Here is a 16,758-nt window from a genome sequence, read left to right as displayed (position 1 = left end):
AGGAAGCATCCCTCAATCCCTCACTCTCTAGTGCCTTGCCTCCAGGTAACACATGACTGAGTCAAAATCATTGATCGTCTTTTCTTTCCTCTAATCTTTATTTTTTTTATTTCATTGTCTGCTTCTTGTCTTACCGTTTGCCTCCGCTAAATCACTGTATAATGTGTGTTTTAATATATTTCTATAGTTCTATATATTTAAGAGGAGCGACTGTTGTTAATACTTATTGAATTTTACATACATGCACCGCACACCATCCTGTCAAGTCATTAAATCTCACATCCAATTTTTTTAGATATTTACAAGTGTGTGTTAGGCCAAATGAAACTCAGTTGTATGTGTATTTGAGAATATCACCAGTGAAATGGGGTAAGATCTGTAGATTTGTTTCTGTAGATTTTAAACTGAGAATGACACTGCGCAGCATGAGTGACAAGACTTTACCAACATGCAACATGTTCATACTTGTTTATTTTCCCATGTCTAATGTCATGTCTTTTCCTGTCTTTCTGTAGACCGTCCAGACCCTCCCACGGATCTGGATTTGTCGGACCCAGCAGCCCGCAGTGTTCGCCTCACTTGGATCCCTGGAAAAGAGCACAGAAGTCCCATCACAGGTCAGTATACAAACACTCCTTGTATGCTTTTACTCTATCACCTCTCGTGTCTAAACACCCTGCAAGAGTAACGAAGATCTTTTAATATTTCTCATGCAAAGCCTACTCTGAGCTGTATTAATGTATCGTATCTGGATGCAGTGCAGGAAGCAAAAGAGAGCTATAAAGGTGAAATTAATGCCAGGTGACCAAAAAAAAAAACCAAAACTAATGATGTAAGAAAGCAAAAAGAGAAATATTGAAGAATTTAGATCTTTTTTTAAATGACATAATTTAGTCCATGTTGGAAAATGTTTTCAGGGCCTATTACTAATAAACTAATAATTATAAGAAGCATTTGTATGAAGACTTAAAAGGTTTTTGCAGTAGGGACACAAATTTAAGAGGAGATGAACAGCCACAACTGAAGATTACCCAGAGGACTTAGACGTCCTAGAAAACCAGTTGAAGCCCATCAAGATCCCCGCAGACAGCCCCCCCCCCCACCCTCACTTTCAGTGTGCTTCACCTTTTCTCCGACCTTCTTTGCAGAGTTCTTGGTCCAGTTTGAGGAGGACCACTGGGAGCCAGGCAGGTGGCAGGACCTGGCCACTTACCCTGGGGACCTCAACACTGTTATCCTGCAGCTCGCCCCCTTTGTCAACTACCAGTTTAGGGTCATCGCCATCAACTCTGTGGGCCGGAGTAAGCCCAGCCGTCCCTCACCCCGATATAAGACCAGCGGAGCCGGTGAGAGGCACCACATGCTCATGTTTCTTCGATTTAGCTTTACAAATACATGATTTTAAAAGTTTAATGTATGTAATAAAACCGTCAGGAATAGGTGTGACCTTTATTAAGTGGTGGCTCTTTGGCTTTGGAATCAAACTCTGCAGAAAACGTTGGGTTCCTTGGAGTTGATCTAAATGCATTTTGTTATGTTAAAACTAGCCCCAGATGCCATTCCTCGAGGTTTGCGAGGCTGGGGCTCCAAGAAGGACAATATGGAGATCACGTGGGAGGTGAGATGTGCAAATGGCATCTTGTACATTTAATGACTTCTGTGACTGGACACACAAATATGTGTGTATAAAATAAGTTCCATTACCTTAAATTACAGAAGTTAATCATTCAGACCAAGTAAAAGAAAATGACCCTTTAACTTTAGAAATCGGTAAAAATGTGAACTTTGAAATACATTCTTCTCACACTAGTTTGATACTATACTATTACTATTAAATACTATACTATACATCTACTTTTCAGTGTGTATTCATGAAGAGTTTTTGTCCTCTAGCCTCTGCTTGATCTAGAGAGAAATGGCCCAAACCTGCACTACAATGTGTGGTGGAGACGAAACGATGTGGAGGAGGAGTGGAGTAGTGTGACCACGGCGAAGTCTAAACATATTGTCCAAAACACTGAAACATATGTGCCTTATGAGATCAAAATCCAGGCCAGAAACGAGTTTGGAGCAGGACCCGAGTCCAATGTGGTCATTGGCTACTCTGGAGAGGACAGTAAGTAGATCCACACTGAATTTCCTACTTTGAAAGACAACACGAATGTTGACTGGACAAATACTGTCAGATATTTTCTTTGTCTTTTTTGAGTCATTATTAATACTATTATTATTAGCAGCTAGAGAACCACTAGTGAATTTGTTGTTGTTCCAACTTGGACTGGATCAAATTTTTCGATGTGTCCCTTCTGTCTTTTCATGTTCAGAGCCCACCGATGCTCCCACTGACGTGCAGGTATCAAAGGTTGACAGCACCAAAGCAAACATCCAGTGGAAGCCTGTGGACCCAGACTCTATCCAGGGAGAGTTCAAGGAGTACAGAGTGAGACTGACGGCATTTTTCTAATGAGAAAACTTTTTTCCATGCCACTTCCTGACAATTTCTGTTGTTTTACCTCCTCTCCTTTCTCCACCTTCTCCATCCCAGTTGTATTACTGGCGTGAATCCAGTCTGGTTCCAGGACTAGTGGTCAGCAAAGAAAAGAAAACCAGGGGTTTCTACAGCACCTCAGCTGAGCCTTCTGGCATTCTCACTGACCTGGTGCCTTACTCTAAATACAAGATGTTCATGGTTGTGGCCAACAGCCGCTTTGAGGGTCCACCCAGCAACACGATGGAATTCACCACCAAGGAAGGGGGTACGGGCAGGGTTGTCACAAACACACATACAATGGGGTCCAAAAGTCTGAAAGCGAATGAAAAAACTTTGATATGCAAAGTGAAGGCGCCTCTTTAGTTACAGTGTTTGTGTAAATGTTTGTTTGGTGGATTGTGTGTAGTTCCTGATGCTCCAAGATTCTTCAGGATCAATCGGAGGACATTTGACACCATCTACTTGGACTGGGACAAACCTCTGGAGCCTAATGGCATTCTAATTGGATACCAGCTCAGATATCAAACAGGTGAGCTGCACTGATTTCTCAGAACCTAAATATTCCGAACCATTTTCCGAAAAGTTGGGAAAATGTACATTATACACAGACTTGTTCTTCATGATGGTGTTTGCTGCTCTTTCTCATTTTTATTCAGACGTGTGTAGATAAGGTTGTACATAGCTTAACCTAAGTATTTGATCTGTTGTCTTAAACTGCTTATTTGGGGGAATGAATATGAAGGGGGTCTTTAATCAGCCACTGCATTGTAAAAGTACAGCTCAGGTGTGAACAGCTAGATACTTTGAAGTAGCTCAAAGTGTAACCAGAACATCAGTGAAGTTTTTGGTACCAACCCGTCATTTATTGCTGAATGTGTGTGTCTGTGTGTGTGTGTTTAGTCAATGGCTCCAGTACAGTGCAACCCCAGATTCAAACTTTCCCTCCGAACAAGACAGACTTCACACTGCAACTGCCAGATCGCTCCACTCGCTATAAGTTCTACCTGTCAGCACTTACGCAGGTGGGAGCAGGGGAGGTGTATGCTGAGGAGTCCCCCCACTTCAATGAAGGTGAGCGTTTCAACATGTCCATCTTCACACGCACCAGCCTGCTGTAGGAAATACTTACATTTATTAGCAACGTATAATAATAGTCCCGAACAAATTCATGGTTTCCTCTTGTCTGAATGAAATTTGTCAACAAATACCTTTTAAAATCATTTTTCAAAATGCTTTTCTTCAGTAGTGACCAGTACGGAAGTGGAGGCTGAGTGACAATAACAGTGAGATAGCAGAGACACTTACTAATTGAACAAACTTGCAAAGCCTCAAATGTGCGTGGAATAGTCAAAACAGGTTAATTTGGTAAAAGAGTAACTTTGCACTAAGTGGAATTCTTGTTCATTGCATCTAGTGTTCTTTTGTTTAACTGTGCACAGTTGGACACAAAGCAGCAATTTACTTTGCTGCTTTGTGTCTTTTACAATTACACAATTTCCATCCATTTTCTCTGCATGGGAACTAGGTTGGATTGATACTGTGCCTACATTGAGTCTGGTTTGGTGACTCACTGGAACGTGTGTGTGTGTGTGAGAAAGAGAGACAGACGAGTTAGAGAGAGCAAAAGAGACCAAAGTGAGAGAGGCTTGTTGCCCCTCAGTGAACACAGGCTTCTTTGTCAGGGTATCAGATGGAAGAAGAATAGAAGGTCTTTCTTTCTTATGGATGACATTATCAGTGGAGACACACACATTGGTCACACATTACATTTTAGGCAATGCACTGCTGTAAGAGAACACCTTGACCTGATAGATTTTGAAACTAGCAAGAAATGTTTCACTTACCTCTGTTGGCATCTGCCAATACAGATAGTTTTAGGTTTTTGTATCAAGGAAATTTCCCTGTGAGCCCCAGTTCATCTCCTCCACACCTCCCTGCAGGTGGTGCACACAGCAGAGCAGATGTGCTGATTTCCTGTTAGAAACAGTTTCCATCAGGACAGATTAATTTAGTAGAAAGTGGTTCCATTATAACCATTATCAGTTCCATTATCTTAAGTATTTAGGGTAAAACGCCATCATTGGTAAGTGAGACAGTGTTGAACTGACTTTCCAACCCTTCTTCTGTTCCACTTATTGTGTCTTACACCTTTCTCTCCTGTATTTTGTCCTTTTCTTTGGCAGAACACTTTACTGATGCTACAGGTGTAGGTAATGGGAAATGAGAAGCAGAGCCTGTTGCCTCCCCCCTACCCTCCCCAACCAGTCTATCTCTGCATCTGTCCATCTAAACATGCAGCAGCAGTGCTGTCCACCTTTATTTAGCCCAGGGGTGTCCAACTCCAGTCCTTGATGGCTCCAGCCATGATTGTTTTCCAGATATACCTGCCCAACCGTTATCTTCCAGCTTCTAATTGAATCAACAGCTGATTCAGGTAATCAGCACTGGGCAGTGCAGCGATAAACAAGCAGTGCTGTGACACTCTAGGTCTAAAGTTCAACACCCCTGATTTACCATATATCATCATGCACCACCATGCAGTTCACACCAGTAGGCAACAGAGGGAGCTGTTGCATCAGTTTTAACCTCACTGGGTTTTAATATTTTTAACCCGTAGCTCTCATGTTTTGGAAAACAGATGGAAAAAAATTCGGTGAATATTTACTTAATATTATAAATAAGCATATTGTTATGTTGTGTTACAGTTAACAATCAAAGCAGCTGCTTTTCAATGTATAATGTCAACTAAGCAACCTCCATCCTCCGATTAAGATCCCGTGATGCTGTCACGAGGCTCTGAGGAATAAAAAGTGGTCACTTTGGCTAAACTATTTCTAAATCAGGAACCAATGTCGCAGCATGTAAACTATTTGTCAGCAGTGTTGCAAAGAGACTTCACGTTGGGTTTACAGTTTGTTTTCTGAGGGTCCCCATGCCTGTCTGTTTCTGTTAGGACTCTGAAAAGCATCATATCACAGTAGGTCAGTGCTGCTGCCATAGCAGGTCCATAGAGGAGTGCTGTTCCACTTTTACCTAATCACTATCACATTCGAACAACTCAAATAGATTTTTAGCCAAAGAAGACAAAAGGGAAGCAGGTAACCCAGCGTGTACCTATCAAGATGCCCCCCCCTGTACCACCACATACCCATTTACCAGGGTGAGTGATGGCTTTCAAACCCTGTAACCACCTATCAAAAAAAAAAAATAAAAATAAAAACAACCTCCAAATCCCCTAGTGGACACAAACTGCTGCATGTGCTGTCTTTTATTCTTTTCTTATGTGTCCATGTGCCTCACCTCATTTCCGGGGCTGCGTGCTGTCAGGGATTGAATAAGCTGAGTTCATCATAGATTAAAAAAACGTATTACAGAAATACAACCCAAATTGTATACTGTGACAGTTTTTGTCATTCTAAATTGGTATATTATCTGTTAGTCTTCACAGTGAGGTCTTTTACCCTGACAGCTGCTGGAGAATCTTCCATCATGTGCTTTGTTTTTGTTTGTAACATTTTACTTTAAACCAGCCCCCGATGATGCACCTTCACAGTGCATTATCCCATCATCACTGCCTCTTCCTGTCTGCTACAAGAGTTGCAGCTAATGTAATTGATTTGGGTTTTTCCCTCAGTCACTAGATATAATGTCATGATGCTGCTGCTGTTCTTGGGGTGTGTTTGGGATCGAAGGAGATGCTTGCATCAGAATGTAAACATGTTGGGAGCATTTTGATGAACTGGTTGTGACTTGACTATGCTGGACAAGACAAACATACAGAACATTTGTTGGCTTGCTTACTCACTCACTGGCTTTATCTTCTTGCATCTGAGCTTTTTCACAAGTCATATCACTCTGCCATCTTTATGCATCATTGTGGTCACTGGGTCAGTGGGACATTCGGGGGATTCCAGGTAAGATGGATTGAAAAATTCCGATGATCCGGCCTACTGCACTGGGCTGTAATTGCTTTGACCATGCTGCTGTTACATCCTCTTGTCCCACTCTCTTTTTTCCTTTGCATGGTTTGAGGGCATGCTTGTCATCCAGCCTGAAGATACAAACATGCTGCTCAAGTTTCAGGATTGTTGTATGGGAGAAATGTTTGGGGTGGGGGCATCAGTAGTGGGGCCATTCTTGACTGGAGATGACCTGAATGCCAAGGTAGTAAGCAGTAAGTAAGTAAGTAAGAGTGACCAACATTTGAAGTGTGAATCAGTGTAAGAGGTTCTGCATGTTCCAGACATAAGGAGAACCAGTGTCACAAAAGTAAAAAAAAAGAAAAAAAGAAAACACTTTGAGGTGTTTCAATGCTTCCCAGTAAAACATATAAGGAAGCCAGACATCTTAGATCATTGTTAAATATTGTCAAGCATTGAGGAACAAACAGAATACAGTCTGAATTTTGCCAGATTATACCCTCATTTGGGTCCTGTCTAATTTAACAATGGTATTTAGAGACTAAGCACATGAAAAAAAATGTAATTCTAGCTTTTAGTATTTCGCAATTTTGAGACTGTTACTGAAACATTTTAGTCTGTCAGTAACTGACACAACTGCTGCCAGCATGATAGATATTCAATTCAATTCAATTCAACTTTATTTTTATAGCTCTAATTCACAACAAAGTCATCTCAAGGCACTTTACAGAATGGAGTCAAGACTATAAAGATGAACAGAGAGAATCCAACAAATCTTTCATGAGCAAGTCATAGGCAACAGTGGAGAAAGAAATATTGTATAAAACAAATATACAGCTCAGCACACAAGTGATGGCCATTCATCAAACTGGCAAATGGTGGATCATATATTTCACATAATGCAACCAGCATTGTTACACTTAATAAATTTAAAAAAATAGTTATTTAATGAACTATAAAAAATATAGAGCCTACTCACATGTATCCTCCATAAAGAAATGGTTCTTAATATACATTGTAATATCAGCGTTTGTCCTCTTGGAGGCAGTGACATCTAGGTATTTAAGGGTGTGTGTGTGGATCCCACACAGCAGATACACACTGATCATTTATAGAGTCACGCACGCAATGTGCACGGTGATGAGTGCTGCTTGTAGAGACGTCCACATTTGTATCAGCTCAGAGCTTCATTGACTTTTTCCTGTGTGTGTCTACGTGTTTGACGTTTTTCTTACCTTGTCTTTAATCCTCTGTTCTCTCCCTCCTCCTTCCTTGTAGTTGAGCTTACCAACGCCTCTGTGGCTTCAGCTTTTACTCCCACTCCTCCTCCTCTCGCTCCTCTTCCTCCTACTACCATCGCTCCTACAACCATTAGTACCTCTACTACTACCACACCTACAACAACAACTACTACTACTATTACTACTACTGCTACTCCTTCTACTACTACCACCACCACAACAGAGGCAACCACCACCACAAGAGCTCCAGCGCTGGTCCCCACCAAGCGTACTGGTCAGAATGTGTTGGGTACATGCTGTTGTCGCACTGTGGTTTTCACTGTCTTTTAAGTGTTTTAGTTCAACGTCACTGACACTTTATTTTATATCAGATGACGATGCCTTCTCCCACCTGACGCAACAGGAGACTACATTAGGGCTGTATTCCAATAGGCTGTTCTGTACCTGCTGCACAAAAAGTGGGGGATTACTTCAGAATATTGGGATGCAGCCTAAAAACCTTCCTGGTCAGGAAGAGAGAAACCAACTTTTCTTGGTTTTTTTGTTCATTAATGGACGTTTGCTTTTTAATTGAATGGATATTTGGTAAATTTTATAGAGAGAACCCTTTGAACCCTTTGCACTTTAGGATATTGTGATATTTGCAGAGTTCACAATTTGCTTTGGTTTTTTAGAATCTAGAAATCTAGAAATAAGCATTGCAACTAAATGTTGCAAACACTAACAGGAATGTTACGGTGAATTATCTGTCCCTGAACATATTTAGTTTACTTCTGGTTTTGTGGAAACCACGATCAAAATCAATCCTGTGGGGAGACTACATTAGTGCTAGCAGCTTGCATTGGTCTAAGTGAAGCCCTGTGTGTGGTTGTCATAACTTTGCCCTCTCTGCCCCTCGTCCCTGACCTTTAACCCTTTGACCCTGACCTTTAACCCTTTGCCCACATCCCCCATCCCTCACCTCCCTTGTGTAGTGGCCCATGGGCGGGAGATCTGGAATCTGACGGTGGAGCCTAACAGTAACTACGCTAACGTCAGCTGGAGACACAACTTCCCGGCCGGCAGCAGCGAGTTTGTGCTAGAGTTCACACTGGACAGTAAGAAACCAGATCAAGCCCACATTGAGCTCTCAAAAGCTAAAACTAGATTTTTCTTACAAAAAACACCATTGAGTTTAAAGAGACTGGAATAAAGATAGAAGATAGAACTTAATAGCAGAGAGAGGACATGTTTGGTACAGATGGTGCTTTTATACGATTAATTTTTACACTACACGAGAATTTAGTTTATTCCACAATTTTGTTTCATCATAAATAGAGACATAGTCTGGACCATAATCGGACAGGACTCAGATTGGGATTAAGCAAAACTAAAATAATACTATGATCAGACTAAGACAATCGAAACATTAAACTAAACATGAGGCCATTTAGCACAGCAGGGCAAGTGGGGACCTCAACCACCACAAACATTAAACCTGCACCACTGCTTCTCAGGACTATATGAAACCGTCTAATGCTGCTATTCCAACAATCAGCCACAACTTTACCACTTTACATATTTTACTCAATAAACCAAGCAGCTTATCTACATTTTACATAAAGTGCAAAAGTAACAGTAGTTCACTGTGAAAACATTTATTTTAAACAATGCCTATTATAGTAATTATGACAGGACAACAATTATTACAAAAATAAGGGTTAAAAGTCACTGTTACTGTGCTGACGGGTGGTTAATCCATCATCGTCATTTATTAGTTCATGTTCCAAGTGCAAGACACATTCACACAAAACAAAACGCAACCAGAAATGCAGCAGCTTTAACGAGCATGTTTTACTTTGCATTTAGCCACAACACAAAGATGTGTTCAACCTTTTTCACAGGAACTAAAGTGTCAGTGCTGGGGATTTGAGAAATGACTGAACTTGATCCTCTACAGCAGTCAAGCCCACTTTCTCAAATCACATTACGTGAATACGGTAGAGTTTCTTTTTCATTTACTAAAAATCCCGATTAGACAGAAATGTAATTTTTGGCTAAGCAATGTTTCCCTGTATCCCCAGTGAAAATCTATCCTTGTAGCTGCAGGTTTTTTTTTTATATCACACGCCCCCAGTAATAGAAATACTCAAGAGCATTTCGGTTGCCTTCTTAATAAATTATTAATGTCTTATTTATTCCATGTAGACTTCAGTTACACCCCAGTAGAAGGTTCATGTTGCCTAAAACGCCTTGCTAAAAGGTTTTAAAGAAACATGTCCTTGTGCCTACCTTAGTTATTCCAAAATCAATCTTTATGGACAGCTCGTTTATGCAAGGCTCGCAAAAAAAATAGTCTCACGTTTTTTAAGACTAAAACCCAGAGGAAGCGGCATGGAATAAAGTAAAAGAAAGGCAAGTATAGCAACATGAGTAAAAAAAAAAATGTGTGTCAAATTTTAAAATGAAAGGTCTGACAGCACATGTATCTCTTGTGCGATACCTGTCAGCTGTCGCAGCAGCTGCTACTCAGTTGGCCTTTTGTTTTTTTAATCACCCTTTGATTTAAGGTTTATCAAAGGTTGATGTCTCAATTTGTTAAAAATGCAGAAGGTACCATTACCGCAGTCTTTGTCTGTCTCTCTCTTGTCTCTTGCACTAATTCTATATCATTATGTCCCTACTAACTTCCTGTTCAGGAGACTATTGTGGTTTCTTTTCAATACACTGCCTGGCTTTGGATGGCTTTTGTTGGACCAGCACTGTCAATGGGCTGTTTGGTGCTCTTTCTCTGAGTTGCTTGAGTGTCTCCCTTTTATTTGTGTCATCATCTATGCGTCCATAATTACATGCTTTTGCTTTGGATTGTATGTGTCTCGTAAAACCTGACTTTATATAACGCATCCCCTCTCCGTTCCTGGAATCTCAGACCTGGCTGAGATTGAATAGTCCAAGACTTGGCTCTTTGTCATTGCTTTTTAACCAGTTCAACAGTGGGGAGAATTTATTTTTCATGTACAGGGGCGGTGGGTTTTAATTCTTAATGATGTCTGAATGAGCTAAGAAAGAGAAAGGGTTGGTGAGATGGAGGAGAGGGGGTGATGAGACTGATCTAATGCTCTCCAACCCTCCCACCCTTCCCCTGTTCTCCAAGGTCATATCTGAAAGCTGTGACACAAGCCCTAACCCTACTAAGAAAGAGTGGCAGGGAGCAGGCCCCTGACACTCCCCAACCTCCCACCATCCTCCCTTCATTCTCCCCCCCCCCATCATCCTGGCTGTGTCTTTAGAGCTTCTGCATGTCTGTTACAGGAAGCCTTATGTGCATATTTGGCGGCATGGGGAAATGAAACTGGAAACACCTGGCATGAAAAAAGTAATGAGAAAACAGTGGGCATTGGGTGCTAGAAGCAAAACAATGAAGGTGTTATTCCAGCCTCCTCTCACATAACTTGATGTCTTTAAATGACCTGCTTCATGCAGGGACTATAGGCCATGAGTTTAATAAATTGAATCTCAAGTGTAACCAAAGTTGTTTGACCTCTGAAAAGATATAACTATATATATATATATATATATATATATATATATATATATATATATATATATATATATATATATATATATATATATATATAGTTATTATACAAAGTTGCCCATAAAGTTGGAATCATTATGTTTTTAGAAACATTCTTCTTTTTTGCTAAGGTTAATTGTGGTTTGATTTTCACTGTGATATGTTTGGAGGAGATGGATCAATAAAAGTTTTGTACCCTTTATCTCTCAAGAATAAATAATCCTATGAGAAGATGTAAAAAGTATTTTAATGCTAACGTTATGGGCAACAGTGTGTAAGTTCTTGAAGATACACAATCATATAATTTGGAGATATAATGCTTTTCAGAATGTGCAGTATACATGTAATGCATTTAGTACACAGTATATTAATAATATTATAGACAGATCCTTATTTGTGATTTTACAGGTTTATAAGCACGTTCTAACATATAGACACTGTACATACACATCCTGATAATATTTTAACAGCAGTCAAAAGAGGTGAGTGGACGTAATTAATGAATAACAACAATATTTGTACGGTGTTGCAGTGGCAGTTAAAATGTACATGTTACTATTTGAGTATATAATCTGCATTTGTATGAGAGATTGAGAGAACGGGATTTTCTCACATGAATCTTAGGAAATCCATCGGCGATGCCATGTTGGCATAAGCAAAATACTGCAGTTGCTGTGCAAAGAAACTTTCCAAATAACAGTAGTTCAATCTTTTAACAATATAAATCAAGTAAATGTTCTGAAAAGAAGACGGGATTTCTAGAGTCTTTGTAGCAAAATGGCTTTTGAATCTTCTTTGCATTAACTTTACAGCTTTCTGTACATATTATGCTTATAATTTAGCATGGCCATTTCTATGGACCTTCATGAAATGATGTAAATGGACTGGCATGTCTCCTGTCTCTGCAGAAGACGTTGGGTTTGGCTGGGTTGAATACTGGGAGCACACAGCATGGCTCTGGAATGAAATCCTTTGGATGATTAGTGTTGTCAAGTGGTTGATAGCATGGTGCACGATGTCACCGTCATGTGCTGCCTTCTCCTCACACTTTCACCTAAGAGTCATGCTCATAGCTTGGCCATGTCATGACTGGCGCATCTTTACTCTGGAAAGATACAGGTTGTTGTGGCTGTTGTTTTTTTTTTTTTCTTCATTTTTGTTTTGGTTGCTTTGACCTCATGGAGATTTGTGTGGGCCTGCGAATAATTGAGACAAACAATGTTTTGCCGCCACTTATGTTTTGCAACATCTTTGAGAGGAAATGTCGTCTCCAACTCCTGCTTTGAGAAGTGTGTGCTTCTATATGTAAAGACTTACATGGATCTTTGTCACTGGGATTGGCACTGCATTGTTATCAGTCTCAATTTGCTCCAGTAACCCTGCAAAGCATGGTGATGCTGTGATCTTTGCTAGTACGCACAGCTGCTAAAGTGGAACAAAGGCCACACCCCCTAGAGTGTGATTGGCCCCTTTCTTGTGTCTCCAAGGCGACAAGACGGTGAAAGTTGTACCGGTGAAACAACAGCCTCCCATTACTGTGGCGGATCTGATCGCAGGTGCCAAGTACCATCTGAGGGTTTACTCCCATGAGCTCAACAGCGTCAGCAGCAAATCTGTCACCTTTAAGACCAAACCAGGTGAGACCACACCTGGCCAGGTGGAACTGGACTTCCGGTCACCAGGTGGACTACTCTTAGTGCAAGTCCGTGCTAGTATCTACAGTAACTCAATTATAGCTGGGTGGGTTATTACGGTTTGTTTTCAATAAGATGAATGTTGTTCTGAGGGCAACATCAACTCAAATAGAATAAGACATTTGTATATGGACATAATGAGCAGTATCTATCATTCATGAAGGAAGCTTGTAGTGATATTGGCACAGCACCTGCCTATGTGTGTGTAAAACAGTTTTGAGATTATAATGGACAAGAACTCATCGTTAAAGGGCAACTTCACCAGTTTTTATCTCGCCCCCATAGCTTTGGTTTTGGGTGTAAATGTGCAATAATGCTTTTAAACGTCTCTGTGACTACCCTATTTTAAAATATTTCTCCTCTTATGGCTGAAAAATGCCTCCGGACAACGTCACTCGGAGGAGTTTTACATCATTAGGAGTTCAGATAAGGTCATCTCCATTTCTGGAGGCAAAGCAGGTTGACCATGATCACAACCTTCGTAGTGTGAGCAACGAGATGACATGATCCCAACTGAAGGTTCCTCAAAGCGATGCCATCTGGAGGCATTTTTTCAGCCAGAAAAAGAGCGATATTTTAATATTTGGAAGTCCGAGAGAAGATTAAAAGCAATGTTGTATATTTACACCCTAAACTAAAGCCACTGGGAGCAAGTTGAAAATTGGTGAAGTTGCACTTTAACCAAATCTGTGTGTATAAAGGCCCATAGGAGGACATGTATTTCACGCTGTTACGTTGCCGTTTTGCTAACTTGGCTATTGAAACAGCTAATGCTAACCTGACCTGTTGCATGATTGTCTTACTGTAGGTTAAAAAAACTGCTTCAGTAGGTTTCCCCCTTAACTGCTACTATTCAGAAAGTGATATCTTATTGTTTGTCTGATATGGGATGTAAGATGGTTTTGAGTTGAAACTACGGCTTTGATTAAAATCTCTTCTATGACCTTTTAGATGTCGTTGCTGAAAATACCTCAAATTAGTTCTACTACTTAGTAAGAATTTGTGGCAACTGTCCAACAAATTGTATTCTTTCCGGTTGTCTGGAAACCTTTTGACGTACGAAAACTAATAACTAACCTCACATCACAGACCTCTTACTCTTCTCCACACATTTAAGATCAAAGTTCACTCACTTCTGTCACAGAAAAGAAGACACACACCTTACAGTCGTGGGATCCTTTTGTACAGCATCATCATGGATAGGAGCTTTGGGATGGAAATAAATAAGATGCTGGGATTGGAGTTGTTGAGCTCTAAGCAGGGCTGTGGAACTCGAACAGAATCATTGTGGTCCAGAAAACAACTCAATGTGTCCACTTTTCTCTCTCTCCTTTTGCCCCACCCTGTGTGTGCTTGTGTGTGTTTTGTGCATGTCTCCAGCCTACATAGACCAGGTAGACATTGCCACTCAGGGCTGGTTCATCGGCTTGATGTGTGCCATTGCCCTCATCATACTGATTCTGCTCATTGTCTGCTTCATCAAGAGGAGCCGCGGGGGGAAATATCCAGGTAAGATCTCCATGACGGGACTGACACACAACCATCTGGCATCTGCCAGGATCGGGGTGGCATTCATAGAACGGAGCCTCTGGTTCCTAAGAGAAAATGAGCCTAATGATTTGCATCACATAAACACAGTCTCCTGGATAATTTAGCAATATGAAATGGATGTTGTAGTTGTAGCATAGTGTGAATACTGGCTGTATCTGCAAATTTCCACTTCTACCTTCAGTTTCTCATTATCACATTGACTTGAAGACGCTGATTTATTATCTCGCTTAAAATTTCATGGTCATGGTTAAATTGACATTATTAACAGTAGCAAATTGGAAAAAAGGGGAGCGAATAAATACACAGCTGACTAACTGATCCTGGACAAAGTCCTCGAAGCTTAGCTGCATATCATCTTCTGTTTCTTAAACAAAGTTGTTTTTATTCTGTGTTTGAAGTATGAGTTAGGGCCTTTAGAGCATCAGCACTAACTGCAGAAACGTGTGGATGCCGAGGAGAAAAAAAGAACAGACCGAAATTTAAAATGTCACTATCTGTTTTTCACCAGCTGGCACAGGAAAAGTGAAACTACATGAAATTTCAGTGGTAAAGAAAACCAGCAACTGGTCACTATTTACCAGGTGTTGATATGCAGTTTCAAGACACATCAGAGTCTAAATGCCTTGTTTGTTGTATATATTTTTATCTAATACCGCAGTTTTATTATTATCGTATTTCCTGCCTAAGAGAAAATATTATTAAAATGAAACATATGCACTGTTTAAACAATGCTATAACTTCCTAGTTTAGAACAAGAGAAATTCGAGTCATGTTAATGTTCTACAGTTTCTATAATGTCTAGGTGCTGGTTGCCTGACTGGCTTTGCAAAATTTCTAGGTAGGTGCAGATCTGTGATGAGGTGAAAATTGCGAGCTAACACCCGGCGATGAACTAAGACAAATAAGGCCTAACAGAAACCTAATAAGAAGCCTTTAACCTGGGAATAACATGTTACAGTAATAACTGAAGCACTGACACCTTCTACAAACCCAAAGCAATGTTGTGCAGCTGCTACTAAAACAGGCTTCTAAAAATGAGTTGACGTAAATCATATGTTCAAAACACGAGTGCAACCTTTACCAAAATGTGGGAAAAACGTTACTTTTGTTGTTTTCTCCTCAGTACGCGATAAAAAAGATCTCCCTTTGGACCCAGTGGATCACAAAGACCAGGATGGATCCTTTGATTACCAGTAAGTATAATTTAATGGAGTTCCTGAAATGACAGCACATTGAACATTGGCCTTTGAAATGAAAGTTTATTTGAAAACAGGTTCATAATAATTGCTGGTACTGTAAATAGAATATTATTATTAAGTATCACCATATCTTGTAGGCTGTATAATGTATGATGACCAATAGTATTGTTGTATTACATACAGCCCCAGTACATGACATGTTGAAATGGTAGATTTCTGGCCTGCTTTAATACATTTCTTTCAGTTCACATATAAAAAAAAATGTGTGAAATGTTACACAATGTAACTTTAACAATTAAGCAACGCTTCATTGAAAAACTGAATAGAAATGACACGTCATATTCTTACAATCATAATAACCTGCTGTGTATTAAAGCTGCAGCAGTGAAATCTCCCTGTCAGGATTTGCATTGTGTCCATTTTCAGTATTCTTTATTTATTGTACTGGACGCTAGATTGTTTGAAGGGGGGTAGAGAGACTTTTCTCAAATGCTTTGTGTGTTTTTAGAAAAGATTCCATTATCGGTGCCAGATGCAGCATTGTCAGCAGCAAGTCGTGCGAGCAAATAGACTGTTTTTCTTCCTAGACATCCTAATTAGACAGCACTGCAGTAACGAAGGGCATTGCCCTAATTGATTAGGACTGCTTACAATGAATTTAAGAAATGATAGTAAATCACACGTGGAGACATTAGAAAAACACATCATTTTATATTCATTATTTATACATTTGGAAAGGCTAGTTTATATGCACTGAACCTCTGGAAAACTCAGGCGTTTTCTGTGACGCATTTTTTCATTTAATGGTTTTAACACAGCAGAAACAGCGATTAGTGCTAATATGTTCTCATCTAAAAGCAGACAAAAAAGATTTTATTGTGTGACTGGCTACCAGAGTAATGTATGTTATAATAACATCACTGTTCATATTACACATCAAAATCAAAATCAAAATTTTTACTAGTTATAGTTATAAGTTTCAGATTATGGTGTTCAGATGGTGTTCAGGTGTTCTATTCTCTTTTTTAAATAGTTTTTTTAGTAGTATAACTAAAGTTAATAAATCCAGACAAATTGCATCCATTCAAATGTGTTACCCAGTCCAC

The 16,758-nt window shown here is 40.0% G+C and overlaps 1 protein-coding gene across 36 annotated transcripts in view; it reads left to right on the top strand.

Annotated features, from left to right (window-relative positions):
- nfasca (neurofascin homolog (chicken) a) overlaps positions 1 to 16,758 on the top strand; it is a 117,595-nt gene that overhangs the window by 87,009 nt on the left and 13,828 nt on the right. For 14 of the 36 annotated variants that reach the window (XM_067503791.1, XM_067503788.1, XM_067503783.1 and 11 more), the window contains 16 exons: positions 1 to 45; positions 516 to 617; positions 1,149 to 1,346; positions 1,548 to 1,618; positions 1,894 to 2,116; positions 2,325 to 2,440; positions 2,546 to 2,756; positions 2,898 to 3,020; positions 3,392 to 3,562; positions 4,675 to 4,701; positions 7,690 to 7,941; positions 8,627 to 8,749; positions 12,696 to 12,845; positions 14,283 to 14,411; positions 15,256 to 15,291; positions 15,577 to 15,646. In XM_067503791.1, the coding sequence (XP_067359892.1) occupies positions 1 to 45; positions 516 to 617; positions 1,149 to 1,346; positions 1,548 to 1,618; positions 1,894 to 2,116; positions 2,325 to 2,440; positions 2,546 to 2,756; positions 2,898 to 3,020; positions 3,392 to 3,562; positions 4,675 to 4,701; positions 7,690 to 7,941; positions 8,627 to 8,749; positions 12,696 to 12,845; positions 14,283 to 14,411; positions 15,256 to 15,291; positions 15,577 to 15,646 (2,047 nt within the window). Of the gene's footprint in view, positions 46 to 515; positions 618 to 1,148; positions 1,347 to 1,547; positions 1,619 to 1,893; positions 2,117 to 2,324; positions 2,441 to 2,545; positions 2,757 to 2,897; positions 3,021 to 3,391; positions 3,563 to 4,674; positions 4,702 to 7,689; positions 7,942 to 8,626; positions 8,750 to 12,695; positions 12,846 to 14,282; positions 14,412 to 15,239; positions 15,292 to 15,576; positions 15,647 to 16,758 lie in introns of all 36 variants that reach the window. The other 22 variants (XM_067503793.1, XM_067503815.1, XM_067503811.1 and 19 more) reach the window with 12 other exon arrangements.

This window comes from Channa argus, chromosome 5, assembly GCF_033026475.1.
Source record: "Channa argus isolate prfri chromosome 5, Channa argus male v1.0, whole genome shotgun sequence".
Lineage (NCBI taxonomy): Eukaryota > Metazoa > Chordata > Actinopteri > Anabantiformes > Channidae > Channa > Channa argus.
The sequence above is the reverse complement of the archived record's forward strand: the minus strand, read 5'-3'. Positions and strand labels throughout refer to the sequence as shown.